The following is a 24,096-nucleotide window of genomic DNA, read 5'->3' as shown; positions in this document are numbered from 1 at the left end:
GACTCCAACTCACGACTTCAACTTGGCTTTACGTTTTCATTACATGATACAAATGAATAGCTACCCCGCAAATACAAAATATCTTTTCTAAAGATTAGCCATCCGTAACTACAACCATTTGAAACAACTGGCATTTACATTTACTGTAACTTCACAATACAATAAGAGAGTGTGGAACAACAGCAACCCAACTGAGAACACCAAACTGTGAGTCTGCCAAGCCTGTATCTTCAGCGCACTCCTCTACAGTGGTGAGATCTGGATAACACATACCAGGCAGGAGAAAATGTTGAACAGTTTCCACCATCACTGGTTCAGGTGTATCCTTGGCATCTCTTGGCAGGATAAGGTTACCAGCTGAGAGGTCCTGCAATGTTCTAATTCCATCAGCATACACTCATTGCTAAGCCAAAGATGTCTGTGCTGGCTTGGCCACGTGCATCAGATGGATGACAGACGAATACCCAAAGACCTTTTTTTACGGTGAACTAGCCACTGGGCCATAACCTCCTGGGCATCCATACCTCCAATACATGGACACCTGCAAGCTAGATACGAAGATCATGGACACTGACAGCTGGGAGGCACTCGCTGATGGCTGTGACCTCTGGAAGCTGACAATTTGGAAGGGCGTTGGAAGAGGTGCGCAGAAACAAAAAGCTCAGCTAGCTAAGAAGAGGGCTCAGAAAAAACAGAGGCCAGCGAATCATGCAGCTTTCCAGCCACTGTCTTCCTCTACAGCAAATGCAGCAGAGACTGCCATGCCAGAGTGGGCTCCTGAGCCACACCAGGTGATGCCTACCACAAAGTTGAACATGCCAGTGCAAATCATCATCTTACAAGGTGGAAGGCTGCCATTATTATAACAATACAAATTAAACTGATATAAAATCCAAACTTCCAAAAGTACAATGGTTACATATTACGGTGGCAGAGCACATTAGTGCCCCAAAGCATTGTGCAACAGTCAAAAAGCAGACATAATCCCCATTACACTGAATTACTAATCCCAGCCAAACTAGTGCTAACAGGAACTGATCACAAATAAAAATGTGAAACAAGCAGCATAAACAACATCAATAGGTGTGGTTGATTACAAAATAAGGTAAAAGCTGTGAATTTAAACTGTCACAAGGAAATAAGCTCACCAATTTATTCACTCGGAGCTGTGACGAGTAGAACTTGAAAACTTCTGCCTTTTTGTCTAAGGGTTTGATAGTAAACTGTAAAAGCAAAAAAAAAAGAATTTGATTTAAAGTTGGTCATTTTTTTTCAAATTGTACGATTACATTGGGAGGGGGAGACGTAGGAGGATTCATTCTGATCTTTAGGTTGTGTAGAAAATTCCATACAGTATATTAAAAAATGCTTAACAATGTTTGAAAACCCAGGCTTCAGGTTATTATTGTGCCCTTGTTCCAAATCACCAAGGAGCTAAAATTGTATTGCAACATCTGTATTAATTCATGATGCATAACACTTTTTGAATGTCAGGTATTTTAATCAGGTATAGCCTGATTTCAAGGAAGCTTTCAATTGATTCTGTTAAACTTTACTTCTGTAGAAGTGGTTACTTAAGCTATTTCACAGTTTGCTTGGACATGGAAATTAGATTTGATACTTATCTACCTTCAAAACAGCACTTGAAGCTTCCAAGTTAAGCTGTAAGAACAAATTTTAACTGGCATTTTTAAGCATAAAAAATAAGCCCAAGTCACTTAATTTTTCATTGGAGAAGCAGAAAAAAAAAGAATAAAAAAGACAGAGGGAGCCAACTGATGTGTAACAGAATACTCAATTATTTTGTATCTCTTTCCCATCATCATCTTTAAAAATTTACCTGTGTCTACATTAAATAGTATCTCCCTCTTTTTGTTCCATATCCTAAAGAAATCACCCTAAGCAAAGAGCATCAGGAACTAAACACCACAATGGTGCCCCAGATTACCTATAAGAAATAACACAAGAGCCACAAGTAGAAGAAAACTCTAGGTGGTCACAAAACAGACACACACCTTTGACCCATTCAGAATAAAGTTTAAATTGCAAATGTGACTGACAAAAGCATTCAAGCTTTTCTCAAAACTATTTCCCAAATGCCTGATTACAGTTAACAGATATAAAGGTAACTACATTTAATGCTTTATTAAATATGATTTGAATACCCATATAGCAGAAATGCCAGAATGTATAATTATGGATCGTATATTCAATGGAATTTTAACTTACAGAACTTTAATAAAGCACAAAAAGATTTGAATGTTTACCTACCTCTTTCTCACTGTAGGAAATGTTCCTGATCCCACTCCAAGCAAATGACTTTTTAGATGAGAGTTTGTTGTCAGGGATGTAGATATGAAGACCAAGTGCATCAACTCCAAGCAGCAAGTCTGTGTCCTTTTTGTTTTGCTTTTAAAATGTTCAGCAACAAGGTTATACCAGGTGCATTTACTTGTGTGTTATTACAGCCAGTTTTTCACAAATCATATTAAAAATAAAATACAATTTACATTTAAAATATTTAAACACTTTAGCGGCAATTTCTTGACCGGTCTTGAGAAATTAATTCAATTATCAATATCTAGTTCTGATGAAAGGGCATCGGACTGGAACGTTAACTCTGTTTCTCTCTCCACAGATGCTACCTGACGTGCCAAGTGTTTCCAACATTTTCTACTTTTGTTTCAGATTTCCAGCTAGTGCAATATTATGTAGCCTTTACACCAATATATACCCTGTAGTTTAGGCATTATTGGTGCTTGTTTTCAATCATCATGCAGGGAACTTATCAAAGTGCGACTTTCCAAGACAAATTGAATATACTGCTTTGTTCCTAAAAGTCTGATGAAAGCAGCAATTCAGAACTCTACTTGCGAAAGTTATTAAAGTATTGCCCCTTCCCAGCCAGATTGAGAAGTCATACATTAAAAAAATTCTAGGAAATCAAACTTCCAATCACAACTGTGCTCCATCACAAAACCAAGAACTGATGAAGACACAAGCCATTACTACAGAGGCATTCTGCATACCAAGATGATAAGATATGAATGGTAAATTGAATGATATACATTTTCCTAATTTAATTTTTCAAATCAAAATCAAATTTAACATTTTAGTTCTTAGCCTGACCTGCTCCTGTAGTCCATACTGTAGAATACATGCTAGCAAAAAAATTTAGTTTCATTATTTACATTAAAATGTTATTTCTATTTATTTATTTCTACATATTTTACCTCACTGGTTCTATTTCCTATTGCTTATGATTTTACTTAACATTTTGTGTCATTTTATTTCCACCAACTTACTTTATTTTTTCTACATCTTACTTTTATCCTCATTAAATCTTTTCACTTGGGCAAACTTGATGCTTCCATATCGGAATTAACTCAAAGTATCAGTTCTTTCAGTGTCTTATCAAATTAAATCTGTTTTCATCTAAAAAATACTCTTCGGGATTTTAGTTTTATTTAACTTTCATCCCAGTCCTCAATACACCAAGGACTGTTGATGCCAAACAAACAAGCCTAGCACATTGATGGCACCTGGAGAGGTTGATCTGGTACTGGAGGCTGACATGCTTCCCATTCACCTTCTGATAACACTAAAAGCCAAATTTCTCACTGAATATTGTAAATAAATTTATTGATAGGTTTCTGAAAATTAACTGCTAAATAGAGGGGGAATCTATGATTATCCACTTGCCCTCCATTGCAGAATGTCACAAGTGGAGCGCTCAATCTTTATAGGCAGTAAATACATATTATCTCATCCCATCATGGGCTTAGGGGGTGATGCACGTAGTCTTGGTTAACTTCTAAAGTTACCAAGGGAGATGCATCTAATTGCTACGCAATCATCAATGGATTGATATTTCTCCAGTGTTCTGTTTCGGGGGAATGTAGAGGTCCTGAGATATTGAGCAGCGGGCAGGTCGAGATCTGGATCCTCCTAATCCTGGTGAAGGGAAAGGGGAGTTGCATGTACAAGACAAAACCGAGGACTGTCTATGGCGACAAAAAAAAATAAACATAAGGATTCTGCTGCAATTGCTGACCTATATTATTGTCACTGGTTATCACTGAATACTCTTTGCTCCATAGATATCCATTTGCAGCTTTTGCTGGAAGAAGTTACAAACTTTATTATCCAGTCCTTCTGTGGGTTTGGCAAAATGCTGGCAAAACATAAAAATTGGGTCTTTGGTGTGCCTTAGCTCTTAGCATAGAATGATACAGCATTGAAGGCCTTTTGGCCTATTATGCCTGTATGGCGAATAGCTGAGCTGAGACTAGGAAGGGCCCCAAGGTCCAATCCAGGTTTGTGCTGAATTAGAATTTCAACTGGACTGCCAGCAGCCACAGAACAGGACTTCAGCAGATCTGGATTAGGGCAAAGGAAGAAAAATAAGCAGAGTTCTCATTCCTAATTGCTATCACATGTGCCCTGCTAGAAACATGCATGTAGACATCATGTGAAGATAGCATTGGCTTTAAACATGATGCCTCCCATTCCATCATGAATGACATATGAATAACAGTCACTTAGTAAACTACCAGAAATTACCGATGGCTATGGGCTGTAATTCCAGCAAGGAATCTATAAAGAGAGCAGAGAAAATTGGCTAGATATCGATTGTGTTAAGCAGATGGAATGAAAGCTGATCAAAAAGTTTGCACTTTAAGGAGCATAAAGAGGGGAATTTACAAAACGCTTTATTTTATTCTACTGTAAACTACCAATTCTGATGTAGCCCAATGTTCTTGTGAGGGGAAATCTTTAATTGACTGTTTCTGCATAAATATAGTATAATAATAATTTTCGGTCACCAAACACATAATGCACTCATTGCTCAAAGTGCAGTCCACAGAAATACAGGTTGACAAAACAAACTTTATAAACACAGCATCTAACTTCTTAGTAAAAGGTGCTCATAAGATCAGGGTTGACCCTTTATGTTTTTAAAGTGGTTTTTGCCTGAGTTCATGCATGTGTTATAATTTTGATATTAAAACAAATACTTACTGTGATTGGGAAGTAGTTTACTCCGTACATTTCTAGGTCTTGTGCAATTTTCAAATATTCCATTTCAGCTTCATCTCTGTCCAAAATGATAATAGCAAAAATATAAAGTTATAAAAAAGGAATAGAGTTAGTGTTAATTGTATATCACTTGGGTGTTAAGTGTATTCAAGCAGTGGTTATTAACTGGGAACTCACCTGTGCTTATATATACTGTATATAAATATGTAGAGAGAGAGAGAAAGAAAGAGCAGGCTGAAAGAGTGGTTGCTTTTAGTTGGAGGTGCATGGTATGCAATATGTGCCTCTATAAATAAAAGCTTATAAGTGAACAAAGACGAGGCTCCAATATTCAAATGCTTCACAGCATTATAGTCATACTGTTTCCACCTTGATTAACTAGTGTGAGAAGCATGACATTTATTGAATTACTTACTTTATGTTAAGTCATACCAGATGTCATTTTGGGAGGAGTGTCTTTATTTTAACTATGTCATAATTTACCTACATTTCCAGAGTTAATATTACAGGCCAAAAAGGGAACCAGAGATCTCTTCTAACTGAAGAAGGAAGAGAAGCAACTACAAAATTGATTAACTTGATTGAAGTATATAACATCCTGAACGATATTGACAAGGTGGACTTGGAAAGGATGTTTCCTCTTGTGAGTCCAGAACTAGGGGGCACAGTTTTAAAATTAGGGGTTGCCTTTTTAGGACAGAGATGGGGAGATATTTTTCTCTGGGAGGGTTGTGCGACTTTGGAACTCTCTGTCTCCGAAGTTGGTGGAGGCGGGGTAGGTTGATTCCCTTGCTGAACTAGAATCAAAGGTTATTGAGGGTAGTTGGGGATTTGGAATTTGAAACACAAAAGGATCAGCCATGATCTCATCGAATGGCAGAGCAGGCTTGAGGGGCTGAATGGCCTACTTCTATTCCTATTTCATAAGTTCGTAAAAAAAAAGCAGAAATTGAAATAATTATACCTCGCATTGCAGTAAAACAGTGCACTTTCCCAAACTGATGGAAACCTACTCAAATTCCAATAACATCAATAAATAAAATGTGCCAGCTTGAATTGCTTCATTAAGATCTAGCTAACAGCTGAAATTATATCCCACTTTGAAAGGAGGAAAAAACCCTTGAGATCACCTTTCTGTGCAGCAAGCACATAGTTTTTCGGACTCACGGAGGTGACAAATCAGAGCAGCACATTTACCCAGCTAAAGTTTATGTTGCAAACATAAAAAATAGTGTTGAATAAGTTGGGGGAGAAGTGATGTGATATAGTCATTTCCATTAAGACACTGGCAACACATAGCGAAGATCAAGAAAGACCTGCTCTGAAATATATGTTTATTTATGACAGCAGCTTGCTAGGCCTTTTCAGAGGGCAGTTAAGAGTCAACCACATTGCTGTGGGTCTGGAGTCACATATAGGCTAGACCAGGGAAGGATGGCAGCTTTCCTTCCTAAAGGACATTAGTGAACCAGATGGGTTTTTATGACAATCAACATTGGTTGTCATGATCACCATCAGTGAGACTGGCTTTATAATTCCAGATTTATCAATTGAATTTAAATTCCTCCAGCTGCCATGTCCCTAGGACACTGGATTACTAGTCCAGTGACATTACCACGATGCCACCATCTTCCCTCAATGATAAATTCATGGTCACTATTACTGAGGCTAGCTTTCAAATTGAGATTTTATTTATTGAATTTAAATCCCACCAGCTGTCGTGGTGGGATTTGAACCCATGTCCCCAGAGCATTAGCCTAGGCCCCTGAATTACTAGTCCAGTGACATTATCACTACACTGCAGCACCATGTCTACCCTATTGTGATGGTTGTGACAGGACAATGGTGAAGAAGATGATAATGTGATATGAGCAGCAAAGACATAAGTGAGGCTTGTAGGGATGTCTTTTGAATGCTAATTATCTTATTATTCCAGAAGTCAAAATAAATGTATAGATTACATAAAAATGTATACAAAAAAATTATTAGTTAGCTATCGCGATGTTTACCTGGTGATTCCCCTGTGCTCAGCATACCAAGCTGTTATTTTTTCTTCCCACATATCTGCTGTCATTTGATATTGCTTAAGAACCTAAAATGTGCAATAAAAAAATTAACTTTCAAAAAGCAATACCCTTTGAAATGTTAGCTTTAGTGCATAGCATTTAGAAAAGTCATTGTAAACTGCTAATGCCCCAATTTTGTGATCCTGGCAAAAATGCCCAATTGCAAACAAGTAAGCAGTGTTAGTTCAGGGAGTGGGTCGTGCAAATATTGGTCCATAAGCTTCTCCCCGCACCCCCAACCCTACTTCCCTTGGCACAAGATAAGCCTGCAGACCCCTTCTGCTCATATTACTTGTCAGAAACTGTATGGGTCCCAGCATTCCATTCATTAAATCTTTTTCACAGTCCAATATTACTCTCCTAACTATTACTATCCATTTCTTCCTCTTCTTCAGTCAATTCCTGATGAAGCTCCTAGTTTTACTTATGATACCTGCTATTCAAGGTTCTGTAAAAAGCCTTTCAGGTGGAACTTTATGAAACACATAAACAACTATTAAAATGACTTCAAACAAAGAAGTGGAGGCGACATGAGAAAACGTTTTAAACAGCGTGCTGTAAGATCTGGAATGCACTATCTGGAAGGTACATGGAAGCAGATTCAATATTAATATTCAAAACAGAATTGGATTAATATTTGAAGGGAAAACATTTACAGTGCTGTGGGGGCAGAGCAGGGGAGTTGGATTAATTGGATACCTCTACCACAAACAATGTCTTCCTTATGTGCTGTATCATTGTAAGATTCTATGATTGCCTTGTCGTATGAGGCCATTTTTGGTCAATTTGTTTGGAAGGAGTTAATAATTTGAAGATTTGTATTCTCGCTTTCATATTCAAGATAATTTCTGTTGCATCTTCGATATCTTACTAAAACTCTCAATTTTCACTGAACCTTCACAGTAAACAAAGTAAATCATAAATGTCCTACTTTTGACTTATAATAATACTACCTTAAAAAATTTAAGGTGTAGCAATATACAACAAAAATAAGAAGCTCCAAGGGAAGTTGCAGAACTTACTCTTTTAGGTAGTAGTTCATCCTGAGCCAGGAAACCAGGTTTATGAAAATTAGGATCATAGTCTCCATACTGCAAAGGAGAAAATACAAATATAATAGAAACATTGTTACCACCTCTCAAAGTAGCAAAGAAATGTCATATGTTCAATGTTAGTACACAAAAATTACAGAATGTGTAATTTACCCACATAAACCTTAAGTATTCTCATACTCAACTAAAACTTGACAGAACAGCAATGTGCAGGTACTGAAGATTAAATCGATCACATAACCTAAATAACCTAACTGTGTCAGCGTTTCAGTGCTACTTTCATAGGTGGTTTCTATCAAGTCAATTTGAATACAGCATTCACATTTCTATGTTGCTAAATAAAAGAAAACATATGTTTTAAATTATTCAATTGAACAGAATCACTGCATCTGACATCCATCATTTGGTTAGACATGATCAATTGTTAATAAACATAATACAGCCAAAATTCCAAACATCATACTCCTCAGTCTACCAGGAATGGTAACTTCATCCAAAATTGACAGCGTCTTTAGCATTGCTATGATGGATGCTTTAATGGCCCTGCCCTGAAGGAGACTCAGAACTGGAACAGCAGATGCCACTACAATGCAGCAGTAAAGACCTGAGCAGGGTGTCACAGAAACCTTGCAGTAGAATTCATCAGCTCCCAAAGGCCATTCCTCAGAAGGGTCAATTATCTAACTCCTGATGCACTGAGGCCTGTACCAGGCTCATAAGAAACTTACTCACCAGGTATGGGTTCCATTGTGTCTATCAGGTGGAACCTGGTGGAATTTCCAAGAAAGCCCAGGATCTCCTCTGGATGGCCTCGCTCCCACCTCCACCACTATCCCCCACCACCCTATATCAAGCAGAATTTCCTGGCCTCCTTCCATGGGGCAAAATCTTGGCAGAACTGAGTCTTTTCTCATTTTACTGCTGCCACCATCCCCACCCTCCCTTCGCTGTCCACCACCCAGCTGTTGCACTTGTAATATGAACATACAAATTAGGAGCAGCAGACCACTCTGCTCAAGTCCACTCCACCATTCAATAAGATCAAGGCTGATCTGATTGTAACCTCAACTCCACATTCCCACCTACCCTCAATAACTTTTCACCCCTTTGTTCATCAAGAGTCTATCTACCACTGCCTAAAAATATTCAAAGGCTCTGCTTCCACTGCCTTTTGAGGAAGAGAGTTCCAAAGACTCATGACCCTCAGAGAAATAATTAAATAGGCAACCCCTTATGTTTAAACAGTAACCCCCCTAGTTCTAGATTCTCCAACAGGAGAATCCTTTCCACATCAACCCTGTCAAAACCACTCAGGTTCTTATATATTTCAATCGAGTTTCTTCTTACTCTAAACTCCAGCGGATACAAGCCTAGCCTGTCCAATCTTTCTTCAAGGCAACCTTCACTGAACTGCTTCCAACACATTCACATTCTTCCTTAAATAAGGAGACCAATACTGTACACAGTACTCTAGATGTGGTCTCATCAATGCCCTGTATAACTGAAGCATAACCTCCCTACTTTTGTATTCAACTCCACCCGCAATAAACGATAACATTCTATTAGCTTTCTTAAGTACTTGCTGTACTTGCATACTAACCTTTTGCGATTAATGCACTAAAACACCCAGCTCCGCCTGCATCACAGAGCTCTGCAATATCTCACTGTTTAAATAATATGCTTCTTTTTCATTCTTCCTGCCAAAATGGACAATTTCACATTTTCCCACATTATACTCCATTTGCCAGATATTTACCCACTCACTTAACTATCTATATCCCTTTGGAGCTTCCTTTTGTCCTCTTCACATCTTACTTTCCTACCTATCTTTGTGTCATCAGCAAATTTAACGACTATACCTTCGGTCCCTTCATCTAATTCATTCATATAAATTGTAAAAAGTTGAGGCCCCAGCACTGATCCCTGTGGCACACCAATTATTACATCTTGCCAATCACCACGGGTCAGTTAGCTCAGTTGGTTGGGTGGCTGGTTTGTGATGCAGAGTGACACCAACAGCGCAGGTTTAATTCCCGTACTGGCTGAGGTTATCCATGAAGGTCCTTCTCAACCTTCCCCCTCGCCTGAGGTGTGTTGATCCTCAGGTTAAACTCACCACCAGTCGTCTTTCTCTAATGAGAGGGCAGCCTATGGTCCTCTAGGACTACGGTGACTTTCTTGCCATTCAGAAAATAACCCAGTCATGCCTTCTGTTTCCTGTTAGCTAGTCAATCTTCTATCCATGTAAATATGTCACTCCCCGACACCATGAGCTTTTATTTTCCAAGATAACCTTTGATGTGACACACCTTATCAAATGCCTTCTGGAAATCTAAGTACAGTATATACACTGGTTCCCCTTCATCCACAGCACGTATTACTTCTTCAAAGAACTCCAATAAATTAGTTAAAACCATGTTGACTCTGCCTGATTACCTTGAATTTTTCTAAGAGCCCTGCTGTAACATCTTTAATAATAGCTCTAGCATTTTCCCTATGTGCCCAGGGATATTATTTCAGGCCCCACCTTTTTGGGTGATCTACACCAGTGGTACTAAAATGACTCACAGGATCTTTACAAGACATAAAGAAATTTACTTTGCATGTAACCAAATCATACATGATACAACATCGCAATCAGAGCTTGGAAACAATCAATACTTTACTGCCTATTTTCTTTTTATCCTTCCAAATTGGATCAACTGCTGGAAATAGTTCCTCTACCAGCAGCTCTGGTATTGCATCAAAGTGTACATTCTTCACAGGACACTTAGAAAATCACAATATGATTAGGAAAGTCACAGTTTTATGAAAGGGAAATAGTGTTTGGAAAATCTATTAGAGTGTTTTAAAGGTCTAATTAGCAGGGTAGATAAGGGGGGTGGGGGGGATGCTAGTGGAGGCAGTGTATTTGAATTTTACAAAATGCATTTGATAAAGTGCCACACGAGAGATTATTATGCAAGATTAGGGCTCATGGGGTTAGGAATAATATATTCGCATGGTTTGAGGATTGGTTAACAGACAGAAGACAGAGAATAAGATAAGCAGATCATTTTCAGGTTGGGCAGGCTGTAACTAGCAGCAAGGATCAGTGCTTGGGCCTCAGTTATTTATAATCAATATCAATGAATTAGATGGGAGGACTGAGTGTCATATGTCCAAGTTTGTTGACGATACAAAGTCAGATGGCAAAGTAAGCTGTGAGCAGGACACAAAGTGGGTGCAAAAGGATAAAATGGTGAAGTGATTGGTCGAGAAAATAGCAGACTGAGTACGTGGAGAAATGTGAAGTTATTCACTCGAGTAGAAAGGATAGAAACACAATTTTTCAAAGGTGAGAGACTAATTAATGTTGGTATTGAGAGGATTTTGGGGTCCTTGCACATGAATCACAAAAAATTAACATACATATACAGCAAGCAATTAGGAAGGCAATTGGTCTATTAGTCTTTATTACAAGGCCGTTGGAATCTTGCTGCAATTACAGAGAGCTTTGGAGTACTCTGCATCTGGAGTGTTGTGTACAATTTTGGCCTTCTTGTTGAAGGAAAGATGAGTTTGCCTTAGAGGGGGTGCCGCAAAGGTTCACCAGATTGATTTCTGGGATACGAGAGGTGTCCAATTAAAAAAGACTGAGAAGGCTAGGCCCATGTTCCCTAGAATTTAGAAGAATGAGAGGTGACTTAATTGAAATATATAAAAATTCTTAACGGGCTTGACAGGGTAAATGCTGAGAGGCTGTTTCACCTGGCTGGAGAATCTAGAAATGGGAGCATAGTCTCAAGATAAGGGGATGGTGATTTAGGACTGGAATGTGGGCTGTGAAACTTCGAAATTATCTACCCCAGAGGGCTATAGATGCTCAGTTGCTAAATACATTCAAGGCTAAGATCAGAAGGTCTTTGGGCGCTAAGGGATGTGGGGAGGGAGTGGGAACATGTAGAGGTTCAGCCATGATTTTAATGAATGGCAGAACAGGCTCGATAGGCTGTATGACCTATATGTGCTCCTATTTCTTAGGTTCTTAGTCCAGCGAGACTTAGCAGAGTATTTTACCTCAATAATTAAACCCAATTGTGCCTTCACTTGATGTTCACACAGGCACTTCCTAGCTGGGGTAACTGAATTGAAACCAGCGTTGGGAACCAATGTTAGATCCACTTCATTATGCTAGAACACTCTTGACCAATTGAAACAGCTCCACGGCACCCTAGTTAATTCAGCACCAACCAAGAATTGAGCCTGGGCCTTCTGGTCTATTTAGTTCAACAGTGGATTGAGTAACTGTGTAATCAGGGAGTATGATTGATTGTGCAATCCATTAACATAGAAGGCATGAGAGTCTCTATGAGTTCATTTCATAGTTATCAATCTGATCACTTGCTCACATTTTTATCACGGTTCTACAATTAGTCATTATACCCTAGATTATGGAGGGAGTAGAACACAAGTCTGATCTCATGCTCCTGATCGAGTGTTGCAGCTTGGGAAGCAGGCTCTTTCCCGTTCCGTCCTTTTCTTCATAAACTCCACCAATGCAGGTAAAATACAGCAAAATATAAACGTGGTAGGTACATGGAACAAACATGTCCACCACTGAAGGAAATGGGTGCTAAAGGCTCAACAAGGAGATCTACAACCAGAAGAGTCTTTGCCCCACACTCTCCTCCCACTGCAATACTCAGGATGGAAACCCAGTGTTGTATCAGGCCCAGTTCAAAAATAATGCTGCCCTGACACCCACTCAGGACTCCGGAGCAGGGAACACTAGCTTGTTATAAAATCCAGTCAGCAGGAGCTGCTTACCATTATCTCAGCTGATTCCCCGGACAGAAACGTCAAAAAGCCAAATGAACCCAAAATACCAAGTCCTGCACGGCAACAGGAGAACTCATCATGGTAATCAACCTTTCTATCTCCAGGCACACTCCTCTGTTCTCTGGAGAAGAATTATCACTTGTCCCCTCATCTTGGCCAAATCGACCACAGGAGTGGCCCTCCTTCCACTAAAGGTGCTGCACACTCAGGCTGTTCCCTCATCTCCTGCCTGATCAACCACTGCAGGTCTCTGTCCACCCCTTTGCTATGACATTACCCTAAATAAAAAACCACCAAGATGAGAAAGCCGTCAGCCATTATCTGAAACTTCCAGTGATGTCCCATCAAATACAAAAAACTGAAAACAGTATACTGTTAAAAGGTTAATACACTGGAACCTAGATCACCTGATTGCGACCCTTCTAAAGAATGATGCTATACCCACAGGACATGGAACAGTCCTCAGACAATAACTGATCAGCAAATCTGCCCACCAAGAAAAATAAACAGAATGCTCACAGTATCCACAACACAACTCATGGAAAACCATCGATGGCACTGAAACAACTCTCTGAAGGAAAAGCCTAAAACATACAAAACTATACTCTGAAAATCTTAAAGCCATGACGCAAACCTTCCCAGCTCCTGCAAATTGCAGACAACAGGGGGCACAGGAGCTCAAGCAAAGCTGGTGGCAATGTTCCTGTGATAGATCACAATACCACAACCAGGGCACAGCACCACTCCGCCATCTATGTTCCTAGACCTGGCCTAAAGGGCCCCAGCCACAGCCGAAACCACAATCTCCATTGGTCAGCTTACAAATCAAGTGCATTCCTTATCCAGCAACCAAAACAAAGCAGGCATAAGAGAAAGAACAGAATGATCTTGGGTAATTCCCTGCTTCCCATGCTCAAGATAGGACTGAATATCTAGTAGGAGGTCCTGTGTCAGAGAGAAAGAACTTGTGTGCCAGAGAGGTCTTAGTAAGGGGAGATGGGAGAGGGCTTAAACATGTTCAATGGGATCAATAAACATCTACCTTGCACTTGCTGAGGATGCCTGAAAAGATGGATAGAAGGGAGTGACAGGAGCGCAACAAGAAATTAAGCACTTGAGCTTCAGGTTGCAACCAAGGACAAAGTCACCAACCCCACCTCCACCTTAAAAAAAAAACTCAGGTCATGTCCTGGGTATTTGGCACTAAGAACTTCAGGCTATTCTGTGGACCTTTGAAGGAGGTCACCATCAAGTCAAAAAAACCACCTACATACCAAATTAAAATAGTATCCTTAAACACAAGGGTGCTTAATCACCCAATTAAAAAGGAAAAATATTAATTTAAGGCTATACAGATGTGGACTTTCTGCTGGAAACTTTAGCACCTCATTTAATTAGCACCTTTAATGTAGAAAAATGCTATTTCTATCCTTTGAAGAAAAGCAGTATGATGGCTGGAGTAAATTTTACATTTTCATATACACTTTCATATTCTGAAGTGGGGCACTCCAAATTGATTATCTTACACAAACCTTAGCTTGAACAGCATAGGATGCCAACAACACTGAAGCCTCAGGGGAACAGTAAATCTCCTCATCCAAAATCTGCTTCTTAACCTACAAGAAGGAAAACAATAATTAATTCAAAATTAAGAATCCATAATTCAAGTATTTGATGATCTCATGGGCACTTTTAATTATATGAGTTGGTCAAATACATTAGAACAAAATGATTCATAAATTATTCTGGAAGAAGAAATTCAGTGCGAGGTGTCATTTAAATCCAATATACAATTCTATATGATAACAATTTGCAAAAATCAATTGGGAAAAACCCATCAACACATATTTAATTGGCACACATCAATATCTAAAACTGAAACATTACTCTTAAATTGCTTAGAGATCATTTTAATCCAGTTAGAGTTACTTGAATTAAGCAAGCTTTACTTGGAACGGATGTTTATTCATGCCTTGGCTTTTTAGGTTTCTTTTAAGGCCTATTGTTTGCTATTTTTCCCTACAAGTTAATTACTTTCTTCTCCCTGGCTTCGCACAGCTAACAGTTTGCGGTCAACAGATGGAGGTACAGCTTGCTCACAGCTACCAACAATATCACTGCAGCCTGCCAGCTGTAACTCCCTGCTTCTATTTCCTTTATCGTTGCCTCCCCAAGTAGGAGACATCACATCCTCAGATTAGCACATCCCTGATCAGAAACTGAACAAATCTTTTTAGCAACCGTGGACTGAACAATTACATACCATGTCATTAACTATTGGTGATTCAGAAAAATAATTCTTCTGTTCCTTCTGAGCTATATTTCCAAATATTAAAGGCTTAATTCTCCTGTACCTCCCTCTATTGTAATCAACACTAGCGATGTCAAAGCAGTGACCAATTAACTTCTTTCATCCAGGTTGACAATTACTCCTTTCTTTACACTTCTGCAAAATACTGACTACAACTGCTTCAAGTTTACAGACTTGGATGACTGGAAAAAGCTATTCCCTGATTGGCAGGTATTGAACAATCAGACCAGCCTTTACCTACATCTCAAGCCTGGAAATTCCAAGTGCTGAAACATTCTGTCCCACTTTCATGCTGTTTTAGTTGTAAATGGTCTCTGTTTCAACTATTCCCTATGGCAAAATATTCTGTCTCCCATCGTCCTCTTGCCCTACCCCACTCATCCTTCCTTTTCTTAACACCTATCACTCCCTCCTCTGAAGTTTAGTCCTTTCATTTCCCTCTTCTCATTCTTTCCCTACCTTCCCACCCCTTTTCTGATCTCTCCCTCTCTTCTCAATCACTGAGTGGCCATTTTAAATTGATGACCCTGTTCTCCAAGTAGAAGAAACAGTCTTTCCCTATACAAAACCCTTCATAATTTTAAAAACCGTCTATTAAATCACCTTTTAGCCTTCCCTATTCCAGTGAAAATACTCCCAGGATTGCAAATCTGTCCTCAGAAGTATTGCGTCGCACCTAGCCATTTTGTGCTGTGCAATTTCCATTATATAATTTTTTACAATGGTCTGTTCAAAAATGCACAGTGTTCTAACTGTGGCCTGAGCATCCCCTTGCACAAAATTATCACTTTGCTCTTGACTGCTAAATGCCAATTTATAATATCCGAAACACAACTATCTTTCTTTATGGCTTAATTTACCTGCACTCATGCCCTAAGAAATTATAGATTGGATCTTTATAGTGCTCCTCTCTTCATCCACATCTATATTTTTGCATTAAATGTTGGCCAATTTCCTGTTTTTTCTCCTGTAGCAAATTGCCCACAAATATATTAATTGCATTGGCCACCTCTCTGCCTATTCTGCTAACTTAAGTCCACTTGAAGTCTTTTGTTGTCATCCCTCACTGTTTATCAAAACTCCACTTTTGCATCACCAGCAGCTTTGTCATGCTACATCCAAAGCAAAATTTCTACTTATAAGAGAACAAAAGCAGACTCAGCCCTGCAGGCAAGGTACGCCACCAACAACCTATCTTCAATCCATGCAATGGTGATTAACTCTAGCTCTTAACTTCTTGTCTGCCAAACAACTTTTTATCTATGCTGGCACATTTCCTCTTAAGCCAGTGTCTGAATTTGTGCAAAAAACCTATGAAGCACCTTATCAAACCCATTCTGAAAACCTATACATGCTTCATCCCATTTTGCCTATCAAACTACCCACTTCTTCAAAAAATGCATTAAATTTGTCAAGTATTCTCAATTCCCTTCTATTGTTAAGTTTATAATATACTTCAACAGTGTGATCGAATGTCTAGTTAAATTCAAAGTGATTCAATTTGGACCATTTTTCCATTCAAATCTTTACACTTTAGAGTTACAAAATTTCTATAATTAGTATTACTACCCTTCTGCACTCGGTTCCTTTTATGTCCCTCCTGAAAGTTTTACATTCAGATATCAGGTTAGGTTCAGTAATTGCTATTGTCACATGACATTCTATATTAAGCAATTAATCCAATTCCCCAATTATGTTACTCAACTTTGTATTATTAGACATTTCGCTTTGGGTTACCCTGATTAGACAATTTTTCCTTTCTATGCTTTTTCAGATCTTGATTGTTTTAATTATCTGACCCTGTTCAAACATTTTAGTCTTTCTATCCCGCCTTTTTGCCTATATCGAAAACATGTGCTTGTTCCAAGTTGCCTAGAGGTGTCAGCTGTGGCTCAGTTCATAGCACCCTCGCCTTTGAATCAGAGGGTTGTGGGTTCATGTCCCACTCCCGGAAACCAAGAACTGTGATTGTACTCGAAAGAGTTGCAATCTGTGACTGTTGATAACTCGAAAGAGTTTCCAAGCTGTCTACTTCAGTCTTCTCCCTGACCCTGGACACACTAGTTTAAATGCTTCACCACAGCTTTAGTTAACCAGCTTGTGAGACAGTGGGCCCAGTTCTGTTCCATAGAAACTTAGAAAATAGAAGCAGGAGTAGGTCATTCAGCCCTTCAAGCCTGCTCCGCCATTCAATATGACCATAGCTGATCCTCTATCTCAATGCCATACTCCTGCTCTCTCCCCATACCCCTTGACACCTTTAGAGTCTAGAAATCTATTTCCTTCTTAAATATATTTAGTGGCTTGACCTCCACAGCCTTCTGTGGTAGAGAATTCCACAGGTTCAGCATCCACTGAGTGAAAAAGTTTCTCATCTCAGTCCAAAATGGGCTACCCCATGTCCTGAGACTGTGACCCTGTTAGAATAGATTTTTTTGAGAATATTTTGGGGGAAAATTGTGCTAAAGTCTGTGAAGAAGGCAGTGTGTCTGCGTGTGTGTGTGTGTAAATGATTTAATTAAGCTGGGGAAAGGTTACTGGAAGACAGGTTGTCTGGGAAGTTTGAGACATGAAAGGACAGAGGAGTTAGGTTTGTGCATTTGTAATGAGATAGGTTAGATCTGACACTGGCATTTTTAGATAAGTTGAGAGTTCGTTTGAATATCAAACGGAGGTAAGAGGTGTAAAGAAACATGTTTGCATCTTGCAGCAGTTCCATATGTAAACAGAAGATATATTACACTTTAATGACCGGAAAGCAGGAACAAAATAGAAACATGAAAGATTTTATGTTTGAAAGGATTTCCTACCTTCAAAGAGGTGTGAGAACAATGGAATCTGAGATGAAAGGAGGGGTAAAGGTATTTTAGAGTTACTGTGGAAAGCTTAGGGTGGCTGTTGATTGGAAGCTGGTAGCTGTTAGCTATTGGGCTGTTAGCTGTTGGCTGTGCGAGAAAGATCTCCTGGTAACAGCTCTATGCTGGGAGAGGTTGCAGTTTGAACCAGCCATCCAGTCAAGCCAGAAAAGTCTTGGGCTGTAACAAGCAGAGTGGGAGAGAGTTTAAGAGATCATGTGGTATGCCTCTATTAAAGCTACAGCAGTTTGCCTTGGGTAATATTACTGGATTTTTATAGTTAAACATCCATAAGGGAGTGCGCTACCTAGAAGGTGTTTACTTGTGGGCCTGGCAAAGTAGGGAGTCTTCTGGGGGAATGTTTTGCAAGACTAATTTTAAACTGCAATACTGTGTGCTTAAGTTTTCTATTATTCTTATTAATAAAACATTTACTTTTAATTTTTAAAATCCCAAGTATTACTGGGCTTCTTGCTGCTGAGATCAGTCCGTTTTCTTCTTGTTTTCAGAATACAAAAAAAAGGGTATAGCCCATAAGCCAAGTTTCCCTCTGGGATTTGTTTTGCTCAGCAATTAACATATGCTGTGGTCATAACAGACCTCTTGTTTCAGCCCCCACCCCCAGCTAGAGGAAACATCATCTCTGCATCCAGTCTGCCCAACCCTGTCAGAATTTTATACGTTTCAATGAGATCCTCACTCATTCTTCTAAACTTCAGTTAATACAGGCCTAATTGACCCAACCTTTCCTCATATGACAATCCTGCCATCCCAGGAATCAGTCTGGTGAACCTTCAATGAATTCCCTCTATGGCAAGTGTATCCTTTCTTGGGTAAGGAGACCAAAACTGCACACAATACTCTAGATGTGGTCTCAGCAAGGCCCTGTTCAACTGCAGCAAGTTATTCTTGCTCTTGTACTCAAGTCGTCTCACAAAAAAGGCCAACATACCATTTGCCTTCTTAACTGCTTGTGGCACCTGCATGCTTGCTTTCAGTGATCGGTGCACAATGGCATCCAGGTCCCTTTGTACATCAACATTTCTCAATCTATCACCAGTTAAATAATACTCTGCCCCTAACTTCACACTTATCCATGTTATACTGCATCTACCATCTATTTGCCCAGACACTCAACCTGTCTAAATCACCTTAACATCCTCCTCAGCACCCACATTCCCACCAAGTTTTGTATGGTCAGCAAACTTGGAAATATTACATTTAGTTCCCTCATCCAAATCATTGATATATATTGAGAATAGCTGGGGCCCAAGCACTGATCCCTGCAATACCCCACTAGTCACCACCTGCCGCTCCGAAAAAGACCCATTTATTCCTACTCTCCATTTCCAGTTTACTAACCAATTCTCAATCCATGCCAATATATTACCCTCAATTGCATGTGCTTTAATTTTGCACACTAACCTTTTATGTGGGACTTTATCAAAAGCTTTCTGAAAATCCAAATACACCGCATCCACTGGTTCTCCCTTATCTATTCTGCTAGTTAAGTCCTCAAAACACTCCAGTAGGTTTGTCAAACATGATTCCCCTTTCAGAAATCCATGTTGACTTTGTCTAATCCCATTGATATTTTCCAAGTGCCTCGTTATCACATCCTTTATAACAGGCTCTACCATTTTCCCTGCTACTGATGTTACGGTTTGTAATTCCCTGCTTTCTCTCTCCCTCCTTTTTTAAATAATGGGGTTATATTTGCCATCCTCCAATCTGCCAGGGCTGTTCCAGAATCTATAGAATTTTGGAAGTTGACAACCAACACACCCACTGCTTCCATGGCCACCTCCTTTAGTACCCTGGGATGTAGATTATCAGGCCCTGGGGATTTATCGGCTTTCAGTCCCATGAATTTCTCCAGTACTATTCTTTTAGTAATGTCAATTTCCTTCAATTCCGCCTTCTCACTAGACCCCTGGTTACCTCGCATTTCTGGGAAGTTATTTGTGCCTTCTTCCGAAGACAGAACCAAAGTAGCTGTTTAATTGCTCTGCCATTTCCTTGCTCTCTATTATAAATTCTCCTGTTTCGGACTGCAAGGGACGTACATTTGTCACTAATCTTTTTCTTTTTACATACTTAAAGAAATTTTTATAGTCCGCTTTTATTTTCCTTGCAAGTTTACTCTTATATTCTATTTTTCCCCTCTTAATCTATCTCTTGGTCTTCCTTTGCTGAATTCTAAAATACTCCCAATCCTCAGGCTTGTTACTTTTTCTAGCAACTTTGTAAGACTCCTCTTTGAATCTAATACTATCATTAATTTAATTTGTTAGCCACGGTTGGGCTGCTTTTCCTGCTGTACTTTTGCACCAGAAAGGAATGTATAACTGTTGCAATGCATACATTTGTCCCTTAAATATTAGCCATTGCCTATTCACTGTCATGCCTTTTAATGAAGTTCCCCAATCTATCTTAGCCAACTCACGTCCCATGCCTTCGCAGTTTCCTTTCTTAAGATTTCGGACCCTAGTTTTCGATTGGACGACTTCACTTTCCATCCTAATTAGAATTCTATCATGTTATGGTCACTGTTCCCTAAAGGACCCCGCACAACAAGATTATTAATTAAACCCTTCTCATTGCGCAATACCAAATCTAGGATAACCTGTTCGCCAGTCGGATCCTTGACATACTGGTCTAAAAAACCATCTCGTACACACTCCAGGAATTCATCCGCCACAGTATCATTGCTAATTTGGTTTGCCCAGTCTATACGTAGATTTAAGTCACCCATGATTACTGTAGCACCCTTGTGATATGCATCTCTAATTTCCTGTTTAACGCTGTCCCCTAACTTACTACTACTGTTTGGAGGCCTAAAGACACTCCCACTAATGTTTGCCGCCTCTTGTTGCTTCTTGGCTCCACCCAGATTGACTCTACATCTAGATTTTCCTGAGCCAATATCCTCTCTCACTATTGCACTGATTACATTCTTAACTAATAACACACCTCACATCCTTTTCCTTTTTCCCTGTCCTTCCTAAATGTCGAGCACTCTTCAGTTCCCAGCCTTGGTCAGCCTGCAGCCATGCCTCCATAATCGCAATCATATTGTACCTGTCTACATCTATCTGCGCTGTTAATTCATCTACCTTAAATGCTCTGTGCATTCAGATACAGCGTCTTTAATCTTGTCTTTTTAACATTTTTACACATCATCTTTTGTGCTATGGCCCTACTTGCCGCTAACCCTTGTTTCCTCTGCCTTCCAGTCTAAGTCAGCCCAACAATACAGATTACAGCTAAACCAAACCTCAGGAATATGAACCCTTCCTTCCGACACCAGGCCTACAGCCACCCATTTACCTTCCTAATCATATTGTTCTTTTATTCGCTTGTAAACCCAAGGTTATCTTTGAGGTCCTGCTTTTTAATCCACCTTATAACAAATGGAACTCTTTTGCATAACTTATTTTCCTCCAAATTATTGGTTCTAATAAGAGCTATAATTTTCAGCTAATGCTCTGTCCTCTCTAAGAACTTCTGGATCAGCCCTTATGTCCCTTAACTGGATTGCTGGTGACAATACAAAGAACTCATGTTGAGTTCCAAAATCAACTGTCTACTCCTCTCACTACCAAGTTCCCCACTACCACAAGGCGGGAGAAAGGGGTTGAGAAACTTATCAGCCATGATTGAATGGCGGAGCAGACTCGATGGGCCGAATGGCCTAATTTCTGCTCCCATGTCTTATGGTCTTATTACCACTTCATTCTCGCTTGCTTTGCATAATCACTTTCTGCTACTGAACAGTGAAGTGTGCCTCCAATTATGCCTCAAGTTCAGTATTTTTGAGTTCAATCCAGCCCACCTCATGACTCTTCCTATATATGTGATCGACCTGGACACTCAGTTTCCAGGATGCCCACATCATGAAAAGTTTGAAAGTTTGGTATAATATAGATTGCTACCATCTTGCCTGAAAGCACTCTGAAATCCAAACAACAATGCAGTTTCAAATCAACTGGACTTCAGTGTCTAACTCCTGTAGTCTCTCAGCTACCTCCTCACTCTGCTGACCTCTCAGAGCTCGACTGATTCTAGCTTGTACAATCTATTTAAATTTCACCGTAAGAGGAAACTTGTGATCCTTACGGCCCTTTCTCGTTTGAGTTTAACTCAAAGTTATGTTACTTATCTTAAGTAGTAGAGTGGTGGAGAAACTATATACATTTCATCAGTATTCACACTGCATCTCTAAATTCAACGGACATAAAAACATGTCCAATGTTGCAACCAGATGTTTAACTGTAAAATCCAATCAGATTTGGAGGTGCTTTAGTGCCAGAAATATATATCCCAGAGGATACATAACCTTACAGCATCCAGATCATTGATAAGGACTGATCGAGAACACTGCAGGTACATACATCAGGAACACAACCAAACCTTTTCTGTTGAAACTTCTTTTTAAAACAAACCTGCAGGAGAAAAACAAATCATGTGATTATGTGGACACAGACCTGTAGGAAGAAAAGGTGCTGCGTGATTTCCTGGACAAGCTCTTCTTCTACTTTCTCAGGGTAAAACTTGGCCAGGAAATGAAATGTGATTGGATCCTCCTTAGGAACCTCTTGATCCAACACCTATTTATAGAAATACAACATTAAATAAATTCTCCTTATTCACTTAAACAGAAAGTCTTACCTTCAATACTCATCTCAAACTAATATGAAGAATTAAAATGATTTTTTCTTCAAAAGCAGCACTATTGCAGCATAATTAGAATAACATAAAGTTTGTGACAGAAATTCGGTGCATTTGGAGACACTGTGAATTTCATATCTCAACTATGTCAGCTAGTGGAGGTGTAAAAATGCAGTCGAGCATTCCCCCACTGGAAGGGGAAACATAAGAGTGAAATAGGCAATCATTCGCTCTATTAAATGCATCCAAGCAGATAGCTATCAAGTCGTAGGCGGTCTCCATCCTTTCTTCACATTGTGGTTTTAAATAGAAAATAGAAAATAGAAAAAATATGGGTTTTTTTTGGAACATATATTGTTTAAACAATAAAGCTGATTAAATGGCAAACCCTCAAGTGTGTGGTACTGTGGTAGAGCTGAATTAACTTACACCATTATTGAAATAGCACTGATATTTCTTTTATAGTTAAATATACTAGAAAAATAAATAAAAAATAAAATAAACTTGTTCATCCACTGCTTTTCTAACAGCAAATGCAAAATAGTGCAATCGCAAATGTTTCACCTGCTAATGCAGGTTTACTTCATTTTTCAGTCTCAATTAGTTCACTAGCAAAGAAGTACTGAACAAAACAGGTGGGCCAAAAACATTTCTTGTGACAGGATAAGAAACAGTGTGAGTGAGCACCCTTATTCTTAAATTTGGTTGCCATTTTCTGGGAACTAGACATTAAGACAACAAACTCCCTACCAAATGTATCTAAAGAAAGTAGAGTTCCAGTTCTCTCATCATATCATCGACCCTATGATTTATTTTCTAGCCACAGGAAAACACACATTGAAATTCTTCTGCCTGCACATCTCACTATCAGCATGTCTTAGTATATCTTGAAATCACATGGCTCTAATACTTACCTTATTTACTCTGCAGTCACCTCTCCACTATCATTGCTTCAACTGGAAGGACAGTGAAATCAGTGACTGTTTCGATTTCTATTATGGTTTCACATTTTTCCCATTCAAAGTTTTATTATTTATGTTTATCACTCAGTGCTGTTACCAATTGGTTTCTAACTAATGTTATTATGAACACCAGTAGTCAAGCTGCACAGCCAATTGGCATTAGATTACAACAGCTGTTATTCTGTCTATATTGTGCATATTGCAATAAAAAATAGCTGGAATCCACTCAAGCCTATAATACATTCATTGTTCAGATGATATTTATTCACCACACATTTGTCACAGTTTCTGGCACTGTTCAAAATTGTCAACTGTTCT

General features: G+C 39.2%; 2 protein-coding genes across 6 annotated transcripts in view; one reads left to right on the top strand and one right to left on the bottom strand.

The window, feature by feature from the left end:
• nipsnap2 (nipsnap homolog 2) overlaps positions 1 to 24,096 on the top strand; it is a 127,704-nt gene that overhangs the window by 28,186 nt on the left and 75,422 nt on the right. The window lies entirely within an intron of this gene.
• The window catches only part of nf2b (NF2, moesin-ezrin-radixin like (MERLIN) tumor suppressor b), a 64,459-nt gene that overhangs the window by 29,216 nt on the left and 11,147 nt on the right, over positions 1 to 24,096 (bottom strand). For 4 of the 5 annotated variants that reach the window (XM_078548578.1, XM_078548580.1, XM_078548579.1 and 1 more), the window contains 7 exons: positions 22,633 to 22,755; positions 14,512 to 14,595; positions 8,129 to 8,197; positions 7,050 to 7,132; positions 5,023 to 5,098; positions 2,272 to 2,409; positions 1,149 to 1,223 (listed from right to left, as the gene is read on the bottom strand). In XM_078548578.1, coding sequence (XP_078404704.1) covers positions 1,149 to 1,223; positions 2,272 to 2,409; positions 5,023 to 5,098; positions 7,050 to 7,132; positions 8,129 to 8,197; positions 14,512 to 14,595; positions 22,633 to 22,755 — 648 coding nt within the window. Of the gene's footprint in view, positions 1 to 1,148; positions 1,224 to 2,271; positions 2,410 to 5,022; positions 5,099 to 7,049; positions 7,133 to 8,128; positions 8,198 to 14,511; positions 14,596 to 18,100; positions 18,326 to 22,632; positions 22,756 to 24,096 lie in introns of those variants that run through there. The other variant, XM_078548582.1, reaches the window with a different exon arrangement.

This window comes from Cetorhinus maximus, chromosome 9, assembly GCF_964194155.1.
Source record: "Cetorhinus maximus chromosome 9, sCetMax3.hap1.1, whole genome shotgun sequence".
Classification (NCBI taxonomy): Eukaryota; Metazoa; Chordata; class Chondrichthyes; order Lamniformes; family Cetorhinidae; genus Cetorhinus; species Cetorhinus maximus.
The sequence above is the reverse complement of the archived record's forward strand: the minus strand, read 5'-3'. Positions and strand labels throughout refer to the sequence as shown.